Genomic DNA, 21,028 nt, shown 5'->3' on the forward strand with positions numbered 1-21,028 from the left:
TTTTTCTGTCTGGAAATGAAGCGAAACTAATTTTCTTTCATATGACAATTAAATGATATTGTATACCACAATTGTTAAAAATATAATGAGCTGTACATCACATCTCATTATATTTTTAACAATTGTTACTGTAGTCGAGCAGGAATGTAATGTTTAGTAATTAACGAATAATAAACGAGCCATTTCTGCTAGGAAAAACATTTGAAGTTTGGTATTAATTACCAAAACTATGGAGTCATAATGATTCCAATAATTGCGATGATGATGATGATGACGATAACGACAACGACAGTGGTAGTGGGAATGATGGCGATGCTGCTGCTGTGGTGCGGGGTTGAATTGTGATAAAATTGATGGTGGTAGTGGTGGTAGCTGTGCAATGGGGGTGGTGGTGTGGTGACGTAGTGACTGTGATTATAACAATGTAAACACCAGTCTTGCTAGAGTTTTGGATTATTAAATGGAAAGTGTTAAAAATGTGCTAAAATACTGGGTTAGTCTATTAGGTCCCTAAGCCAGACTTTAATTGAGATACCAATCTTAACGGAAACTCGAGACACTCTTTTAGATGGCAATCTAAACATTAACTCGAACATTAATCCAGGTACTAATTGAATTATTAGACCAGACACAGGTGGATCCGAATCAATTGTTATTCGATCAACTGAACTACCCTTTTCATTGAATTAATATGCAATGGCTGGCTGAATATTCCACGAACATGTCTACCTTTATCGTGATTCTCAGACAGAATTATTTCCATGACACACTGTGCGATAAGGTGTGTACCTTTTGAATCACAGTTACAATCCACTCGTCGGGTTTTTATTTAACACCCGTCAACTCAGTTTCACTCATAAGGTTTGGGTCGATCCGAAGTTATAGAAAATGATACATACCCAAAATGCCATGCAGCGGGATCGAACCCGAGATCCCGTGGTTATGAAGCGAACTTGACCATCAAGCGAACTTAACCATTAAGTCATACGTTGCCAACAAGTCAGACACTGGTTGACCTTTTTCGCTGTCAGCCGACTGTATTGAAGAGGCAGTAACCTAACCGCCTCTGCTGAGCGCGACCTGCTTCCAGAAGCAAGTTTCAAGCCCCAATTACTCGTATCACCTCCACCTCTTCACCCAAGGATACGTCACGAAGGAAAGACAAGTCAATACCTTTGCAGCATCAATGGAATCGCAGAGGATGGATGATATTGGTTAAGTATAGCCGTACATATCTGCCTTATGATCCTTCTCTCTGGATTTTTTGTAGAGATTTACTCCTTTAGCTCTCTTAAAGACAGAAGGGGTTTATTATTATATTGGCAGGGTTTGTGCGGTCCCACTGTATCGTTCTTTAAACCGCTATAAGTGCCACGAGCCGAATCGTTATAAGGATGTAAGATTTGTACAGAGTTATCTCCTCTTAGATGAGTAATTAAAGAGCTGAAGGGCCTCATCTGGCGTAGGTCTGTTGGTGTGCCTGTGAATGATTTTCTACTGGAGATAATTCCGTGACATGTTAATTAATCCATAGCCGAACACTGAAACGTGCCTTTACTCCAGGTCAGAGTAGACCTGGGAACTATAGAGGCTAAGAGGTGGTTCTGTATCCCTCAAAACTCTGGAACTCCCGAACCAGGGTTCCACTACTGGATGCAGGTTAAATCCATACCCGGATGGATTATTAGATCAGACACAGGTGGATCCGAATCGATTGTTATTCGATCAACTGAACTACCCTTTTCATTGAATTAATATGCAATGGTTGGCTGAATATTCTACGAACATATCTACTTTTATTGTGATTCTCAGACAGAATCATGTTCGTGACACAGTGTGCGATAAGGTGTGTATCCTTAAGCCAGACACTAATCCAGACATTAATCTATCACGTCATCCCATAAGTTCTGTCCGAATTTTGAATAAAGAAAACAAGTGATCAAATGTTCTCCTGCTTGTGTGACATGGTTCAGTCCTGTTGTCAGGCATAGAGTTTTCCAGTTATCACCCGCTTGACCCAAGGCAACACTACCTCCTCCAGGCACCTGATGTAGGCATCCGTGTTGAGTCTGAGGCCGTGTGGGAAGTTGAAGGGAGGAATAACGTTGCCACTACTAGTGATCACTCTAAACACCATGATGTTGACTGAATGTTTGATTTTTATCACTTTCGGCACGTATCCTCAGATTGACACCCAAACACTCTGAAATGTTCGTATTGGAGCTTCCAGTGCGAATGCCAAGCAGTATAGCATGTCGTTTCCAAATTTCTGGCAGAGTGAATTGCATCATGGTGCTGTTTTTCTCACTGCCCCTGCTATACCGTGTAGTCGACAAAATCCAAAACAATGTGCATGTGCGAAATTAAAAATATAAAATGGCGACAATTTACCTAAAGAACCCTGTATATATATATATATATATATATATATATATATAAGTAGATGCCATCATTTGAAAGATTTTTTTCCTCTTTCTTTTGGGGATACTTGCCGGTTGAAGAAGTGGTTTCTTTCTGGATGCTGTTTCATTGTAGTCAAGTTGATGGAGATAGCTCACAGAAGTACTCCGAATCAGTTAGAGTTGTTCTGCAACACCAGCTACATTAAAACGGGGATTATTTTCATCAAACCACTTGACATCCCGAAGGTTAACCTGAACGGGTTGTAGTTGATTTATTTCCTTTGCTGGTGAATGGTACAGTCACTTTGCTGATTGTGGCAAGAAGAAGCCCAAGGTTTTGTGGAAGTTTACGCTGAATAATTCCACTCTCAGATTGACCTACAATACGCCTTTTTGTTTCCGGTGTTCGTGATATGATTAGTTGTGATAAACAATGAATTTACTGTTATCTGAAATGAAACTTAATAATACAATAAACAAGTTTGAAGTACCAGGTAGTGCCTGCTCAAATACAACAGTGTAATGAGGGGTGTCTATTTGCTTTTGAAATGTTTGTCAGTGTGTGTGCGTGTGTGTGTGTGTGTGTGTGTATGTGTGTGTGTGTGTGTGTGTGTGTATGTGTGTGTGTGTGTAGGGGGTATTCTGATAGCAGTGTATAATGAAATCGTGATTTATTGAAACTTTCTTCTGAGACAGAAACAGAAAACAAAAATCAAGCCATAATAGTTTGAAGCTCTAAAGGAAAAGAGGAGATAATTGCAAGAAGTTAATAAATTCCTGATTGAGAAAAAGGACCGCTCAATCTTCAATTGGAGGCGAGGGAGCAATTATGGACACGGTATCAGTTTCAATTTGACCTTATTAGCAGAGTATCTTTATTTTGTTTTTCTTTTAACTCTTTCCTATTTCAGTCATTGGACTGTTGCCATGCTAGGCCACTACCTTGAAGTGTTTAGTCAAACAAATCGACTCTACATTATTTACATTCTTATGTAGACTCAAAGCTAATACTATCTGGCTTGAATATGATACCAGTCGATTCACATAAAGCTAAAAGAGTAGCGAAAAGGGCAGGACATGCCCTTGTCCGTGAAAGGATCCATTACAACCGTTGGAAAAAACATCAACTAAATAACAAGGCTATCTTCATTACTTAGAAAAATAACCAGAGATGATGATAGAAATAGAATCCAGCAAGATCTGGAAAAGTCGTACATGAAAGAATTTGAAATGGTGAAGACACGCCAGATTAAGAAGTTTATAAAGCTCAAAGGTCAGAGAATGAAGACTGAAATCCGTCACCCACCTGTGAAAGCAGTAATTAATGTAAGTAGCCGACATCTAGAAAGCTCTGAAGAAGTAGTACTGAACAAAGGTCTCAACTTTGCGACAACCATCAAGTATTCCATACTTGGACATAATAGCCTCTATTGAAGAGATAGCCGTAAAGATACCAAAAGCTCAGGGAGATGAACTAAGGTGGAAAGTGAGACAGGTACTAGAAAACGCAAAACGTCCTCAACCAAACATTACTAAGGAAGAAAAGTTCACTATCAAGACGACAGAGTGACAATTCCATCATAATACTTCCAGCAGACAAGGGAAACGCTACAGTGGCGATGAACAAGTCTGACTACTCTGAAAAACTGGCAAGTCTTATAAGTGATGGTAGCTACAGCAAAGTAAAGAAAGACACAACTATGAAAACAGAAAGGAAGCTGTCACAGATCTTGATCAAGAACAATGATCACTTTACACCAATGGAGTACAGACAACTGACTCAACACCACAGTAAACTACCACACGTGTACGGTCTCCCTAAGATTCACAAGGATGGTATTCCATTAAGACCTATAGTGAGCTGTAGAGGTCCGGCATGCCATTCACTGAGCCGCTTACTTGTGGATATAATCAGTCCATTAGCATGAAAGTCAATATCGTACATGAAGAATTCCATCCACTTTACAGAACTTATCAAGGATACCCCCATTGAATCCAACCAGATGGTGAGTCTAGATGTGATAAGCCTGTTCAGCAAAGTCCCAACTGGTGAAGCACTATAGGTGATACAAGAAAAACTAGTGACAGACACCCATGTAAAGGAACGCACTGGTATACCAATAAGAAACTTGATGGAAATGTTGATCTTCTGTGTAGAAACTACCTACTTCAGTATCGACACTGATATATATCGACAAGAGGAAGGTTTAGCTATGGGTTCGCCATTATCACCGGTAATAGCCAACATATACATGGAATACTTTGAGAATTTGGCTTTGGGATCAACACCACTAAAACCAACACTATGGCTGCGATATGTTGATGACACCTTTAAACTCTGGCCTCACCAGAAAGATATCCAAGTGCTTTTAGATCATGTGAACTCAATAAAGCCATCCATATAGTTCACAATGGAAAAGGAAAAAGACAGTCAGCTGGCATTCCTGGACGTATTAATAACACGCACCAAGTATGGATTCAGGACATCCGTATACCGCAAACCGACCTTCACTGGACGATACCTCAACTCCAATTTCCACCATCCATACAGTGCAAAGAGATTACAGTGTAAAGGGATTACTCAGTGCCTAAAACATCGTGCAAGAATATAAATAGCGATCGTGATACACATTACGAAGAAATGATCAAGCTCAATAACGATCTGTTCAGCAACAACTACCCCAAAAGTATACTATCCACTCCAATTATGAAGAAGAGAGAGGATGAGGCCAATAAACTGTCCACAGTCTGTCTACTCTCTGTGAAAGGTCTCTCCGAAAAGATACAAAATATATGCGGCCCTTATGACATCAGGACAGTATTCAAGAACAATACAACACTTCGCAAATATCTCCTTCGAGTAAAACCACTAATAGAAGAGAATATGACTTAGAACTGTTTGTACTCCATCCCATGTAGCTGTGGTAGGTTATACAAAGGCGAAACATGTTGCCCCCTCAAAATAAGGGTAGTGGAACATCGCAAAGCTGAGACACGAGAAGATATTGGTATAGCTGATCATGCATGGAAAAATGGAGACCACCTCCCCCTGTGGAATGAAGTTAAAATAATAGACAGAGAACACTACTGGAAAATACGAAAACTAAAAGAATCAGCACATATGTTAGGATACAACAACCTTCTAAGCAGACCAAGTGCAGATATGAGCAGCATATGGGAACCGGTATTAAGGAAGGATAGAAAAATATTAGATTTATAAACCCTAAAATTCACTTCATAATTGCCCACGGGCATATGGCGCAGTGGTTAAGAGCGCGGGCTACGATTCCAAGCAGTGACCTGAACAACAACAATAATAATAATAATAACATCGAAAAATACCTTAGGAATGAGAACCCAGGTTCGAAATTTCCCCAAGACATCTGAAGAAGGCTGGAGGGTATATCAGCCGAAACGTTGTGTTAACAACAAACAAGATGAGGACAAATATCCGTCGAATGTAAATAATGTACATAATTCCTCATCTCTTAAATATACAACTGTATAAATCGACTCTAGTACTTATCTTTAGATATAGTACTTATTCTATCGGTCTTTTGTGCTGAACCACTCAGATATGAAGACGAAACAAACCAACACTGCTTGCAAAGTGGTGAGGGTAAAACGCACACACACACATGCGCACGCGAGCCCGACAATCCGCCACTCAATTTCCATCTACCAAATTCACTCACAAAGCATTCGTCGTTTCGGGGCTACAATAGAAGACACTTACCCAACGTGCCGCACAATGTGTCTAAACCTGAAACTCCGTTGTTGCAAAGCATTCTTCTTAACAATACAGCAATGCTTTAGTTATAACATTGTCGTCAGACAACGCGTAGGCGTGACTGAGTGGTAAGAAGATTGTTTCCCAACCACATGGTTCCGGGTTCCAAGGTCCCACTACGTGGTACCTTGGACAAATGCCTTCTACTATAGCCTCAAGCCAACCAAATTCACCCACCATCGACTTGGCAACCGATGTTGGTGTGCTTACGTCTCCGTAACTTAGCGGTTCGGTATAAGAAGCCGATAGAATAAGTACCAGGGTTACAAAGAATAAATCCTGAGATCGATTTCTTGGACTGAAACCCCCTTTAAGGCGGTGCTCCAGCATGGCCGCAGTCAAATGACTGAAACAAGTAAGAGAATAAAAGAATAAAAAGAACAGTTTTAGACATTTTTTTTACATAAACAAACCAAAGTTTTCACAGTAAACTTAAGTAGAAACCATTTATCGGCATGTCGATATGGCAATTTGTCTACAAAATATGGTAATTTGTCTGTCAATCCTCGTCGGAATATCTGAATTAGAACATTTACAGTGCAAATGCTGCAGCGCATTTTATTGTTTGTAAAATAAATTTTGTTTGGATTTGACGTGTATAAATATTGTGGTCACATTGTCAATTTATTAAAGCTGGAAAAGTGGTGGCAAATGCAAACAAATTATACTGTTTAAATGCAGACAAATAAACTTATACCCACAACTGTACTGACAACTATACTGTAACAGGAAAGTCCTTTAATCCTAATTAATTCCTATTTCTTAAAAATTTGAAATGAAATAAAAATTGCAGATTTTGCATCTCAGAAGTTTAAAACTTAAGTCCGAAAGTCATTAAAAAAATACATTATAAAAATTGAACGAGTATTGTCTTATTTCTATTACGGAATTCTGATTAACTATTTTAAATAAGGCAATAGTTGATGATACCCAAGCTCTCCTGCAGTAGAAGTGAATCCAGAATAATCCGATTACAAAGCGAATTTCTTAATTACTCACCACGTTTACATCATTGCTCAAAAGTCACAAATTGTGTGTGTGTGTGTGTGTGTGTGTGTGTGTGTGTGCGTGTGCGTGTGTGTACATCGACCATAGAAAAATTAAAGGTTAAGTCAGCTTTAGCAGGATTTGAACTTGGAACCTAAAAACAAAATGAAATCTTGTAAGACGTTATGTTCATCACTTGAAAGTTTTTGCTCCTCACTATCCAAGCAGCGCAAGCAGTATTATTTCGTTGGACACGAATTAAAAGATAAAGATAGCTTCTAAAACAAGAACCAAAAAAAAGCAATGAAAATGATCTCAAGACTAAAATCCTAGCGTCATTTTTACTGAAACAAGACAATCTTCTCATCGGTACAATAATACGTTCCTACCTACTTTTGCGTCACGTTTGGGGAAGTAACTCAAATAAAGTAATAGTGGTAAATAGTTATGGCGCTGGTGATGATGTTTATTTGCTACCGATACTGATTGGTGGAGAAACATTGACGTAGATGTTCATGTTTCTTTTATGGCGATATAATTCGGCTCTGGTTCTAAACTGAGAATCTGAGTGAAGCGGTTCTAATCTGAGCGAAGCCACACCTCACACTGATGTGGTGTTTTCTTTAGTTGTCTCTTCTATTGATAATACAGCTGGTTCTGATCTTCTGAACTAGTTAGTTTTTATTACACCCTCATCCAGATTGATCTAACATACTATTTTTCTCACCTATTTTGTTTCGTACTTCTTGCACAAAACACATTCCTAATACTTTTGTCTTAGAACTGCTACATTCTGGAATTTCTTCTCTACTTAACTCTTTTCCTTCCGACTTAGGGGATTCAAGTGAACATCATTATCGAACTCACCAATAGAATGTATGAGAAAGTTAATGATACATAAAAACCTTCTCCTCTGAGTTATTCAAGTAGATTGTATGTTCAAATTCACCGAAAACGTGTAGAACAATTTATTGTCCATTTCTTCAGTTCACATTAGTGCTGAATTACCTGAGAATGTTCAGCATCGTCTAGAAATTCACGTATCAATATCTCATTGGATTCTCCTCGACTATTCTATGTTACACCTATTGTGCTCAGGAAATCCACCATCATATATCGATTTCCGAAATACGCATACAAACACACGGACATATGTATGCATTTACATGTTATTATTTATAGCTTTATGTATTTCGAGATCCACTATTTTAAGAAAGAATTATTTCATGTTCGCTCGAAAGCGTATAAATTCTTATGGCGTCAGCAATATCTATCTATTCATGCATACACGCATACAAGCATATATATATATATATATATATATATATATATATATATATATATATATATATATATATATATATATATATATTCTATTATTCTATTTCTTGTTTCAGTCATTTGACTGCAGCCATGCACCGCCTTTAAGTGTCTTTTAGGCGAAGTAATTAACTCCAGAACTTTGTAAGACGAGTACTTATTCTATCGGTCTCTTTTACCGAACCGTTGGTTACGGGGACACACCGATATCGGTTGTCAAGTGGACACTCACACACACGCACACACACACACACACACACACACACACACACACACACACACACACAAATATACAAATATCTACATATATCTATGCGACGGGTTTCTTTCAGCTTGATCGGCCCGAGGTTATTGGAGAAGATATTTGCCAAGGTGTCACGCAGTGGGACCGAATCTAAAACCATGTGGTTGGGAAGCAAGCTTCTTACCCAACAACCGCGCCTGCGCACGCACACACGCACACACACACACACACACACACACACATTTGAATATTACCTGCTCCTGAATTAACAAGTAAGTGCTGACTATTCTGCAAAAACATTGCACCATTAGCGTAATTCTCGGGCAGAATCGGCATGGCTGTGTGACAAATCTGTATCTATTGAATTGTAGATAGAATCCACTCGATGGGAATTTATACAATTTCTGTCCCTCTAATTTCACTCACAGAACGTGAGTCGACCCTAGGCTACGAAAGTGATATTTACACACGGTGCCATGCAGTAAGATCGAACCCAGGAAACAGTAAATGCGAAGCGAACTTAATCATTTGGATTATACATGCAAATGATTTTGCCACCTCGCCGTACTAATTGTAAGTAACATATTAACTGAATAAGTTCTCCATCACCATAGATTATCTTTTCTAAACTGGGACATTTGAATTGTATTATTTTGCCCTAAACCTCAAAGAAATAATTACATAATGTAGCCAAGCAATCTTCTTCCACTCCCCACAAATATTTTATAGCCAATGGGACTAGAATTATAATTTGGAGGCGGACTTGGAGAACAATTTTCTCCATCCAATTTCACATCAACTCTACTGTACGTATTTCTTTGATTTCCTCCCCACACTTTCTAATTCACCCCCTCTTTCCTTCTCTGTCTATCTTCTGGCCTTCCGATTTTTATTTCTTTTCACTTTTAATGTTTCAAACAAACATACATTAAAACACACGGATACATCAACACACAAACAATCACGGGAGAGCACGCATAAGCTTATATTCACAAGCTTGCATATATATATAAGTATATATATGTATATATATATATATGTATATATATATATATATAAATCAAACTATCTTTATTACAACAACATTTCATCCATAGAAAGAGAGAGAGGTAACTAAACGGGTATTTCAGTGATAAACCAACGGTTCCTCAGACAATTGCAACCTCTCCAAGATAATGGTATCCACATCAACAACGATAATGGGTCTCATGCTGTTCTTAGAAATATGTCTATGCATTTTTGGAGTCGCAGTAAGTATATCATCGTTAATATAGCACTAATATTTTTGTTATAAATACGTATTAATGGTTTCATCTTGTACAAACGGTTTTGTACAATCTGTTTACAGCTTGCCTATTTTTCATGTCTGTTTTATTGCATTGTGAACATCTTACGTAATATTTTACGAAGTACCTAAGTAGTGCTACTTTCTAAACATTCTATATTTGTAGGTTTTGGGGTTTTGGCTACAAGGCTCCTATTTTTCAGGCTCTTACAATTTGAAACCCAGATTCTAGACATCTTTCTTTCCAGATTTTTATAGTTTTATAAATTCTCAAATTTCGCTCAGAGATATATTGTAATGTCTTTTATGAGACATGCTTTCTCTGGTGGTATTTGGGAATACTATTTATTGTCATCATCTTATTGTCTGAGTAAAATAATTTCTAGAGTATGCTCAATTCGTCATTCTCCTTTATTGATTTCATTGAGTAAGTTTTACCATTTCATTTTCAGCGGATAAATCTATAGATTTGGCATAGGTTCTAGTATATAGCACCCACCCCATCATATCTATAATGTTTGTTTATTTACTCCACTGTGATGGAGCTGCCAGAAACAGCTTATTTTTTTACATCCTCCCTCATCTATTTTCCATAGTTTCTTGTGATGAAGACTTTACTAAGTTGACGAGCTGGTAGAATCGTTAGCAGCATTTCGTTCGTCTTTATGTTCTGAGTTCAAATTCCGCTGATGTCGACCTTGCCTCTCATACTTTTGGAGTTGATAAAATAAGTACTTGTCAAATACTCGAATCGATGTAATCGACTTCCCTCTCTCTTAAAAGCTACTGGCCCTGTACCGAGATTTGAAATTGTTATTTATCTATTTCTGCGTTGTCTAGTTTTGTTGGGTAATGACCATCCTCTCCATTTTGTTTTTAATTTCCTAACACCAAATGCATATTATATATCTGTGTTTGGTACTGCATTGTTCTATATTACAATTAGAAATAATCTGGACCCATGGCTACTCCATCTTTTTGTTTTTTTATCACCATTTTGAAGAACTGTTTCGCAATTTCTGTTGTTGTTTCTTAATCCTCTTCAAAAGTTTACTTCAAGTTATTTAATAACCTCTCTGAAAATGATAGTTTTGAAAAACAATTTCTCCAAATTTTATGCTATTTGTATTGTTTCCTTGCTATTCATTATGAGGTGACTGTACAATCAAATAGTAAATACATTCCAAACGTTTTCTAACAGCTGAATACTTCTCGCTTCATGTGTTCCCGTGGCTATAATACTTGTTAACTTGTCCAGATTTACGTGCAGTTAATGTTTACCCTTCTTTTCTCTGGCTAATTCACTGAGCTTCTGTTTGAACTATTTCTATAACTTATTTCTTGAATATTGATGACTATTGCATAATATTTTGCATTTAACTCTATATAATATTAATATTATCAAATATTATTCTAATACGTCTGTAATATTCCTTACTAAATTTTTATTACCTTTGTGTGTATTATAGTTTTATTATTCATTCCAATTATTTATAAGTCAGTTTTCTAATCTGATATTTTTGCTTTTTATTAATTTTCCTTTCTTCAGCGTGGCCTTCGCTGAACATGCCAGACTGAGTCCGTGTACTGCATCTAATAGATTATAGTTGTTCGTCATTTGCAATGCAATTCAGATAGTTGATTGCCATTCGTACCCAGTGTCGAGTTTTGTATGTCGGTCGGTAAATAGTGTCAGCTGCAGAAATAATTGGAGTGGAATAGCGATGACTTTGGAACATTACTGTTTCGATTGGGATTTGCTTTTATTTCCACAATTCCTTCTTTTGTTTGAATCAGAATACCGTTTTCCATTTAATTATGGTATGTTTGCTGTACCTGCTTGTAATTGATGCTAACTTATGATTAATGCTTTCAGAATCCACGAAAGAGGAATCATACCAAAAGTCTTCTTGTAATCAATCCATTCTACATACAAATCCACTTCTGTTTATACTGCACATCCAATTCATTCTATTTCTTTCGCTGTAAGCAGTAAACAAGCTTCTATGTCTTTTTTTGACATAGAAACTGTTTTAGTATGAGGCTAATTTATGTTTTGTTCAAGGATGTGAGTTGCTTTTCATACCAGTAAATTATTCGCGATTTGACGAAGATCTTTTGCCGTTGGTGCTCTTTGATATCAAATTGATCTTTTTTGGTACTATTTTGCATTTCTGCAATATATATATTGTATTTATTTTTTATTACCGATTTCATTCATGATTGAAAGATGTTTTTTTTATACTTTCTACTTTTGTCGCTCTACAGCTTTCTACGTCTTTCTATTTATTAGATTTTAAATGCTATCCACTTCCCGTTGTGTCTATTCTGGCTGCTGCCTAATTTAGAAAATTTATTCAAGAACAACAACTCTCCTCAAATCTCAAAATTCTTTCTTACGATTCTTGCAGAATATAGGATGACAATATTCTGTAGGTCGACAATGCGAGTTTCAATCTCTTTCAGTGTTTTAGGTTGCATTTTGGGCGCTGTACCAAGTGCACAGCTTACTACAAGAATAATTATTGTCTTGGTCTTTCTCAGTCTCCTCAATCCTCTGGTTAGATTTTGATATCACTCAATTTTTATCATTTCTTTGATATCCGAGGGAGTGCAAAATCTATGATCCTGCACTGTTTATATTGTCCTCTATAATCGAAGTTGCTCTTGGTTCAATAATATGGTCAGTCTTTGCAAGGAAATCCCACAAAATGATATAATTCTTATTTTCTATCACAGCGTCTAGTTCGTGTTCATACCGCGTTTCTGTTGTTTTGAAGCCACTCACTAGGCTAATATCCCAATGCACTCTTTTTCCAATACAGTCACGTCTGCTTTTGTGCTCCTTTTGTGCTTGTATATTGCACTCACTCAAAACGTGACTGAAACATTCGTCTCCTTTACTACACAATCTCCATTTACTGTCAGACTGAGTTTTGTCGAGCTTTGCCTTTATCAAATTTGTTCTAAGAGCTTGTCCCTGAGCAGCTATAATTAGCATCTGTGTCTTTCATTTCAGCTTTCCATCTGTCAACCAGAGCCAGCGATCTTTACTGCGAACATTCTCGGTTTGTTGCATGAATTGGCCATGTAGTTCCATTTGTTTGCATTTGTTTTTTCTGCCTTTGTTTCTTTTCTCGTTCAATCCTCCAACTATTTCAATCAATTTTTGAGTATCTGTTGCTGCCAAAAGTATTCTCTCTTTACTCTGCATATCATCATTTTTCAAACCCTCTATCGTGGTATTAACAATGTCTCCTGCATTTAGTAATCCTCTGCCATCTTTCTTTTTTGATAGAGAGAGCGTCATCCGGTAATAGAGTGGAGTGCGTTGTGCATCGTGAGCAGCTTTCTAGTTCTTCTACCTAAGTTCTGTAACCCGACCTTTGTTCATTTCAGAAAGAGAGCAAAGTGTCTCAATACTGACATAGCCCATGTATTTATGGATTTCATGATGAATCCTCCATTTAATTTTCTTTCGAACAGCTTCCTCTTGTAATTTTAATGACCTTCTCTCTCATTTCTCCTTCATAGTTATTACTGCGCAATTATCTACGCTAAACTGCATTCCTGTATCTTTACTGAATACTGTCACTGTTTGGATCAAAGAATACAGGTCTGTCTCATTTTTTGTAAACAGCTAGAACTTATCCATTTAAAGTAGATGATTTATTCTCATCTCTGATTTGGTAAACTCATAGGCAGGCCTGGATTTTCACAGCATACTTGTCACGGTGATATAATGTTAAATTTCTTTGCTCTAGATTTCTGTTAAATTTCTTTACTTTAGATTTCTGTCTAGATTTTCTTTCTGCTTCAGTATTTGACATATTCCCCCGATGCTCCTCTTCATTGTTCAGTTGTTTATAGAATTTTCTTTCATGGTTCTTGAAAAATATATTCTGTTGGTACTGATTTGGTCTCCGCTGGTCTCATTTTTTTAAATATCAGACACTGCTGTGATTCTTTGTATTAATTTTTCTTTAACACTTGTAGTCCTTTGTGTCTCATGTTATACTTCCTTTGCAACCTTATCCGTTCCGGCATTGTGCTGGTGTCTATTTTTTTGACTCACCACTGGCAGTCATAATTTCCCACATACTTATGTAATCTAAACAGGTACTCCGGGTCCGCCAACGCGCTGTGAATGTTCTCGGGCAGACCCCTTACTCCCGTTATATCCACTTTAATTACTCAGTCGCACGAGTCTACCTCATTGTACAGTTCTTCATTTTGTCCATTATACATTATTACATATTTTTCCTTACAAGACGGGGGTGGGTAAGTTTGAGGTTCCTGTGTGTTTGCACTTGCTTTTATGTCAGACAGGGTATGAGGAGGGTTGGTGTCTGTACGGAGTGGTTGGCGTAGAGTGGGTGTGGGTGGGGGCAGGGTGGGTGTGGGTTGGAGGTCATCCTTTAATATGTGTGTCCTCTTTCTCCTTTTCCTTCTCTTTTTTAGCGCTATTTCCCAGCTGGTGTTTGCCTCCTCTTCCTCGACGTTGGTACTTGTCTTCGCCTGTGGTGCCACATCACTTTCCTTTTCCTCCACGGGCTGTGTAGAACCAGCCACTTTCTCACTCTCCTGTCTCTCCTTAGCCTTTTCTAGTGGTAGAGGACAATCCGCTCTAATGTGCCCTTTCAGGCCACATTTATAGGACCGCGGAATCCTCCCTTCCACTCTGACTTTCAATATTGTCTCTCCTTCTGTGATGGTCTCGACCATCTTTTCTATGTTTTCTTCCGCGACTTGCACCACCATATCAAGGGTTTGTCTCTGCCAGTTCCTATGGAGTGTTCTAGTGGCCTGGAGGACCACCACCTTCACTGCCATGCCTAGCAGTATGGCAGCCACCAGCCAGGCTCCATCCACTTCTGGAAGTATTTCTTCTACCCTAACTCTGGAAGCACGTCTCCCAAGGTATACGGGTAGAAGAACCACTTTATCAGTTTTCAGCAGTGTTGCTGAATGAAGCCTAGCGGTAGCTACCTTTCTGAACTGCACCTCCACCGTTTCAAACTTTTTTCCTCTGGCAAGGTAGGAAATCCCTTGCCAAATTGGTCTCAGTGCCTTTTCTATTTGCGGCGTTGACACAATCTCGATCTTCCTTGTTGCCATTGAGTATGTTCGGTAAGTTATTGTCCTTTCTGCTGCTTCCTTTAAAACTTCTTCGTTCCTCTCCCTTTTAAGCATTCCCTTGAACTTGCTCATATCCTCCAGCCTCACATCTTCGCTTTTTTCTTTTGTCGCTGCAGCATATTTCCTTATTTCCATTGCTTCGTCTATCTTCTTTAGACACTCCACCATTTCTTCCTCAGACGAAGGACAGTCTATAACGTCTGAAACAGAACAATTCAAGCCTTCGCAACTCCTAACTCGACGCCCCTCCATTAAACGAGAGGAAAAACGTCGCACCGCCAAGACAGCAAAAAACAAAAAAAAAACAAAAACAAATGTGTAACACTCAAATGCAACAATTCCACTAACAAACGCTATACCGGAAGCAAGCTTCTTACCACACTGCCACGCCTGCGCCATCCCAGTTAGATATATGCCTTTTCACGAATAATTTGTTTTGGTCCAGAAGTCTTTGCTCAGTAATGGGAACATGTTTTCCTCTGTCCAAATTTTATGTATTCTTTTCCGGTATCCTCTTTTTGTAGGTTCACTTCTGTAATAACATTCTATTACAGTTCTATCCGTCATTTTGAGTCTGTTTTTTTCTAGTCTTTATAGCAGTATTTGAATAACGACCAGGTCTGACCTGCTGCGCAGTGGAACACTTGCCGTGCGAGAGACCTTCACCCGAGGTTTGTGTTGTATTTCCCTCGGAAGACTCGCAGAGATAACACAACGAGTTATACAAATTTAATTATTACATTTATTATTCAATTACATACAAAGAACGCGCTCACCCAATGTTCGTTATGAATAAACAAAAGTCATGTCCGCCATATATATCAATGACATTTTACTACGAGAGTCACACAAGACAACAACAATGAAACAATGAACTCAGACGAACCACAATGACACACGGAACGTCAGACGAATTACATATCTAACAGTCCATATAACACCTCCCCACTGAAATTGATGCTACACAAGAAGTATCAACAGCAAAGTCTCTCTTGGGTTTTACGGGTTCTCTTGGACCGTCTTGGGTTGTCTGGTCCATACTCTGGAACGGGTAACATGGTCTTGGGTCTGGTTTGTCTTTGAGTTAGTGGCACAGTTTCCGAGATCTCCATCGGGTGATCTGTTGCAAATTCAAATACAGTGTTTTCTGCATCACCAGGTTCATTGTCTTCCTCAGTTGTGTACCGCGGTCGCAGCTGTTCCCAGTGTCGTCTCCACATCGGGCCATGAGGTATGACCTTCACGTTAAAGCAGCGAGTACCCAATGACTTCTTAATGATTTCTGGTACCCATCGGGGATCTTTGTCTCGGCGAGGTCCATAGTATAGTGCATACAAAGGATCTCCGGCCTTGTACTGCCTGATAACTTTAGCGACATCAGCCGAACTTGGAGTCACCTGAGACTTATCTGCTTCCTTAGACTGTTTGTCTTGAGCAATGTGTGCTGGCGACGGCAGCAGAGAATCAATCCTTGTTCGTATCTGCCGGTGATTCAAAAGTTCACTTGGAGAGTATCCACAGGATGTCGGTGTTCTCCGGTACTGCATCAAGAATTCTTGAAGTGCTCGTGTCGGCGGAAGAGAAGACTTCCTCAGAGCTTGTTTGAAGGTTTGCACCAAACGTTCCGCTGCTCCGTTGGTAGCTGGGTGGTAAGGTGGCCCTGTCAGGTGTGTGATCCCACGTTCTTTGCACCAGCTCTGGAACTCCGCAGACGTAAAAGTTGGTGCGTTATCGGTGACCAGTGTGTGAGGAAATCCGAAGTGCGCAAAGTCTTCCTCAAGCAGATTTAAAGTGGCTTTGGAAGACGTGGAAGAAGTAGGATGAATGCATGGGTACTTGGAATAAGCATCTGTGATCACCAACCAATCTCTACCCATAAAATTTATTGCGTGGTCCAGGTGTAAGCGGCTGCACGGCTTTTCTGGTAACATCCATGGGTGAACTGGAGGCTTAGATGGCTGCCTTTGATGTTCGTTACACGAATCACATCGTCGACTGGCTATCTCTATAGCAGCATCGATACCAGGCCAATAAACGGCAGCTCTTGCTAGTTGTTTCATGCGTTCCATGCCAAAGTGTCCAAGATGCAGAAGATTGAGGATCTTTGGCTGCAAGCTATGTGAAATCACAACTCTAGATCCATGTATAAGGCATCCATGACAGATACTAAGTGAGTTTGATAACTTACGGAACTTGTTGACTTCGTCATTGATCTCCATGTTTTATGGTGGCCAGCCTTCACGGACGTAGCGCAACACTGTAGATATCACTGGATCTTTTCCTGACTCTTGACGGAGGAAATTAGCATCTACGGGTTGGACTTGAATGCTGAGAGCTTTGATGGTACACACCATGTCTATGTCTTCACCATTTTCTTTTCTGTCAAAGGCGTTGTCATCACTGAATGGCAAGCGACTGAGGGCATCAGCATTGCCATGATCTGCTGATTTCCGATATTCAATGGTGTAGTCAAACTGGTTCAGCCACAGGGCCCATCGTGCTAGTCTGTTAGCAGCGAGAAGTGGCATCCCTTTCCTCGGACTGAACAGTGATGTCAGTGGCTTGTGGTCAGTCACGAGTACGAATTTACGACCGTACAAATATTGGTAAAACTTCTGCAAGCCAAATATGATAGCTAGGGATTCCTTTTGAATTTGACTGTAGTTACGCTGTGCAGAAGTAAGAGTCTTGGACATATTGAATATTGGGTGCTCGCTTCCATCAGGATAGCGGTGAAACAGGACTGCTCCAATACCAACATTTGATGCGTCGCAAGCCAGTCCCAAAGTTTTGTTTCGATCGAAGTGTATCAGAACTTGACTTAATGAAAGTACATTTTTCAAGTGATCAAAAACTGACTGTTCCTCATCTCCCCACTCCCAAATAGTTGACTTTTTCGTAAGGCAATAGAGTGGCTCTGCTATACTGGCTAGGTTTGGGATAAACTTTCCATAAAACTGAACTGAACCTAGGAAAGATTTCAAGCTTGATTCGTTCGTTGGAGATGGCATCTTTAAGACTCCTTCGACCTTGGATCCCTTCGTGATCCCTTCAGCCGACAAAATGTGTCCAAGGTATTCTACACTGGGTAGTGCAAACTGACACTTTTCACGGCGACATCTGAGTCCATTGTCGCTTAGACGTGTGAGCAGACACTTTAGGTTGTTTAGGTGACTGTTTGCATCTTTCCCACTGACGAGCATGTCGTCCTGGAAGACGGCCACTCCAGGTAGATCATGGGTCAGGTTTTCCATGATCTCCTGAAAGTAACCAGGTGCTGACTTGATTCCGAAAGGGAGTCGTTGTTGCAGGAGTACTCCACGGTGAGTGCTGAGTGCGAGTCTGCGTTGACTCTCTGGAGCCAGCTTGATCTGATTATAGGCATCAGCAAGGTCTATCTTTGTATATCTGAATCCACCTCCGAGTTTCTGCACAGTTCAGCAGGGAGTGGCATTGGATGACGGTGATCAGCAAGTTGGTCATTAATTCCCACAGAGTATTCACCACAAATCCGTAGTTTGGGCTTCAGGTTGCTTGAAGCGTGTGCTTTCCGAATCGATACCACTGGCGTTCCATATTTGTTGAACTGAACTGGCTTCCAGATTCCCTTGGCGATGCCTTCTTCGTAACCTTTGGCCAGGTCATCACGAAGAGCAAACGGGACCGGACGTGCCTTGTGAAAGACTGGTGTTGCGTCCGATTTGAACTTCACTTCCAGTTCAAAGTTCTTGAGACATCCCAATTCTTGCTTGAAAAGATCTGGAAATTCATCACACATGTTGTGACAATCTTGCTGCAGGGAAACATAGGGCTCACTTGAGGTCTTTGGGTATATCCCTTCAGCACCTTCCCTGTTGGCTTGGCTGTCTATGCTTTTCAAACCTAGAGCAGTGTCCACGGAAATTTCCAGAGTCTGGATAGCATTCCGACCCAGCAAATTAAGATCAGAGATCTTGGTGACTATGTAAGGTATAAGATCCTGCTTACCAGTTGTTGGATCCTTGGTTTGGCCCATGAAAGTTCCTAGAACAGGCAGGTCGTGCTTGCTGGCAGATTCATAGCGATGCTTGACATCTTGCAGCTTTAGTCTTCCAAGTTGTTTCCAGACTGACAAGGAAACAAAATTGCCTGTAGTGGCAGTGTCCAATTCCATTGTGAACAGTCTGTTCTGGATTGTTATTGGCACACTTAAACTATGAGCATCCTGGGAAACTTCGCCTAGGATCGCCTTGACCAGCTCAGCTTTTGTGATTCTTTTCACGGGAGTTTGTGAATGGCCATTGCGTTGCTGATGTTGTTTTCTCCTACACACCGCTTGCAAATGTCCCTTTTTGTCACAAAAATGACATTTGGATTGTTTGAAAGGACAGTCTGTTGCTTTGTGGGCCTTTCCACATCGGTAGCATTTCTCCTAGTTTGTGGAATAAGACTGCTGATGTTTCTTTTGAGGACTCTTGTTCTTGTTCTGTTGGACCTTGTACACCTGCTTGGTTTTGGAACTGTAGACAGTTTCTTTCGCAACCTTTGCTGTGTCTTCAGTCTCAATGGCAACTTGGACAGCACGGGCAAAATCTAATTCTGTGTCTTTTATCTTAAAAAGCGCCTTCAGAACCGCTTCATTGTTAACCGAACATATGAATCTCTGTCTCAGAGCTTCATCCTGTGGGTTGGTGATCGCAGGAAAATCACAGGTAGCTGCATCCTGACGTATACGTGCTGCCAGCTCCTGGAGAGTTTCGCCTGGCTTCCGCTGCATATCACTCCAAAACTTGAAACGCTCTCTCACAATGAAAAGTTTAGGGTCGAACTGTTCCTTCATGAAGTCAACGATTTCGTCCATTATCAAGTTGTTGATATCTTTAGACGGATTTTGTTGGGTAGCCAGATTAGCAAGTTGCTTGTAAACAGTAGCAGTCTGATTGGTCAGGAACACTTGTGCCATGCGTTTTTCAGGTACAGCATTAGCAGCCACAAAAGTACGGAATCTTGACCAGTAATCAGGCCATAGTTCTGTCGTTGAATCAAATGCAGCAAATGGTGGAATCGACACCGTTGTCGAAGCAGCTGAAAAATAGCCACTAGGATCGCCTTCAACTTGTCGAGCACCAAACAGTTTTAACAGAGTATCCATATCTCTCTTATGTTGTTGCATTTGCTTGTCCATTTGTTCCCTAAACAATTTAATAAGTTCTACTGTCTGTTTTTCAGCCATTGTTATTACGATGAATAATTTTACGGTAAAGTAAGCATGTATCCTATCGGTCCTACCGGCGACGCCAATAAACTCTGTTGTATTTCCCTCGGAAGACTCGCAGAGAAAACACAACGAGTTATACAAATTTTTATTATTACATTTATTATTCAATTACATACAAAGAACGTACTCACCCAATGTTCGTTATGAATAAACAAAAGTCATGTCCGCCATATATATTAATGACATTTTACTACGACAGTCACACAAGACAACAACAATGAAACAATGAACTCAGACGAACCACAGTGATACACGGAACGTCATACGAATTACATATCTAACAGTCCATATAACAGTTTGGGTCTCACGAGCGCAGATGTGCTGATATTTATTTGGCATTGTTGGGTTGTCGGAAGAGGTAATTTTACCGGACGACATAAGATTGAGAGTGGTGTTGGAGGGAAGACCATCAACCTGTTATCAATGTGGAGAGAAAAGACACACGAGAGCAAGGCGCCCCCAGAAAGAAATAAAAGTGAGGAAGAACAACAAGAGCAGAGTGCCGAAGTGACGGCTCCAGTAAAAGAGAAATGCCCGGAGGAAGCGGAGGAGGCATTTACGGTTGTAACGAGGAAAAAGAGAAAGGAATGTGTGAGCTCACCGC

The 21,028-nt window shown here is 39.8% G+C and overlaps 1 protein-coding gene across 2 annotated transcripts in view; it reads left to right on the forward strand.

The window, feature by feature from the left end:
- The first annotated feature begins 9,581 nt into the window (after window positions 1–9,581).
- The window catches only part of LOC106882289 (zinc metalloproteinase nas-13), a 62,916-nt gene continuing 51,469 nt past the window's right edge, over window positions 9,582–21,028 (forward strand). Inside the window, exon 1 of one of the 2 annotated variants that reach the window (XM_089349444.1) lies at window positions 9,582–9,993. In XM_089349444.1, coding sequence (XP_089205570.1) covers window positions 9,919–9,993 — 75 coding nt within the window. In that variant the 5' untranslated portion in view covers window positions 9,582–9,918. The remainder of the gene's footprint in view (window positions 9,994–21,028) is intronic. The other variant, XM_089349445.1, reaches the window with a different exon arrangement.

Source organism: Octopus bimaculoides, chromosome 3 (assembly GCF_046866305.1).
Source record: "Octopus bimaculoides isolate indiv1 chromosome 3, ASM4686630v1, whole genome shotgun sequence".
NCBI lineage: Eukaryota > Metazoa > Mollusca > Cephalopoda > Octopoda > Octopodidae > Octopus > Octopus bimaculoides.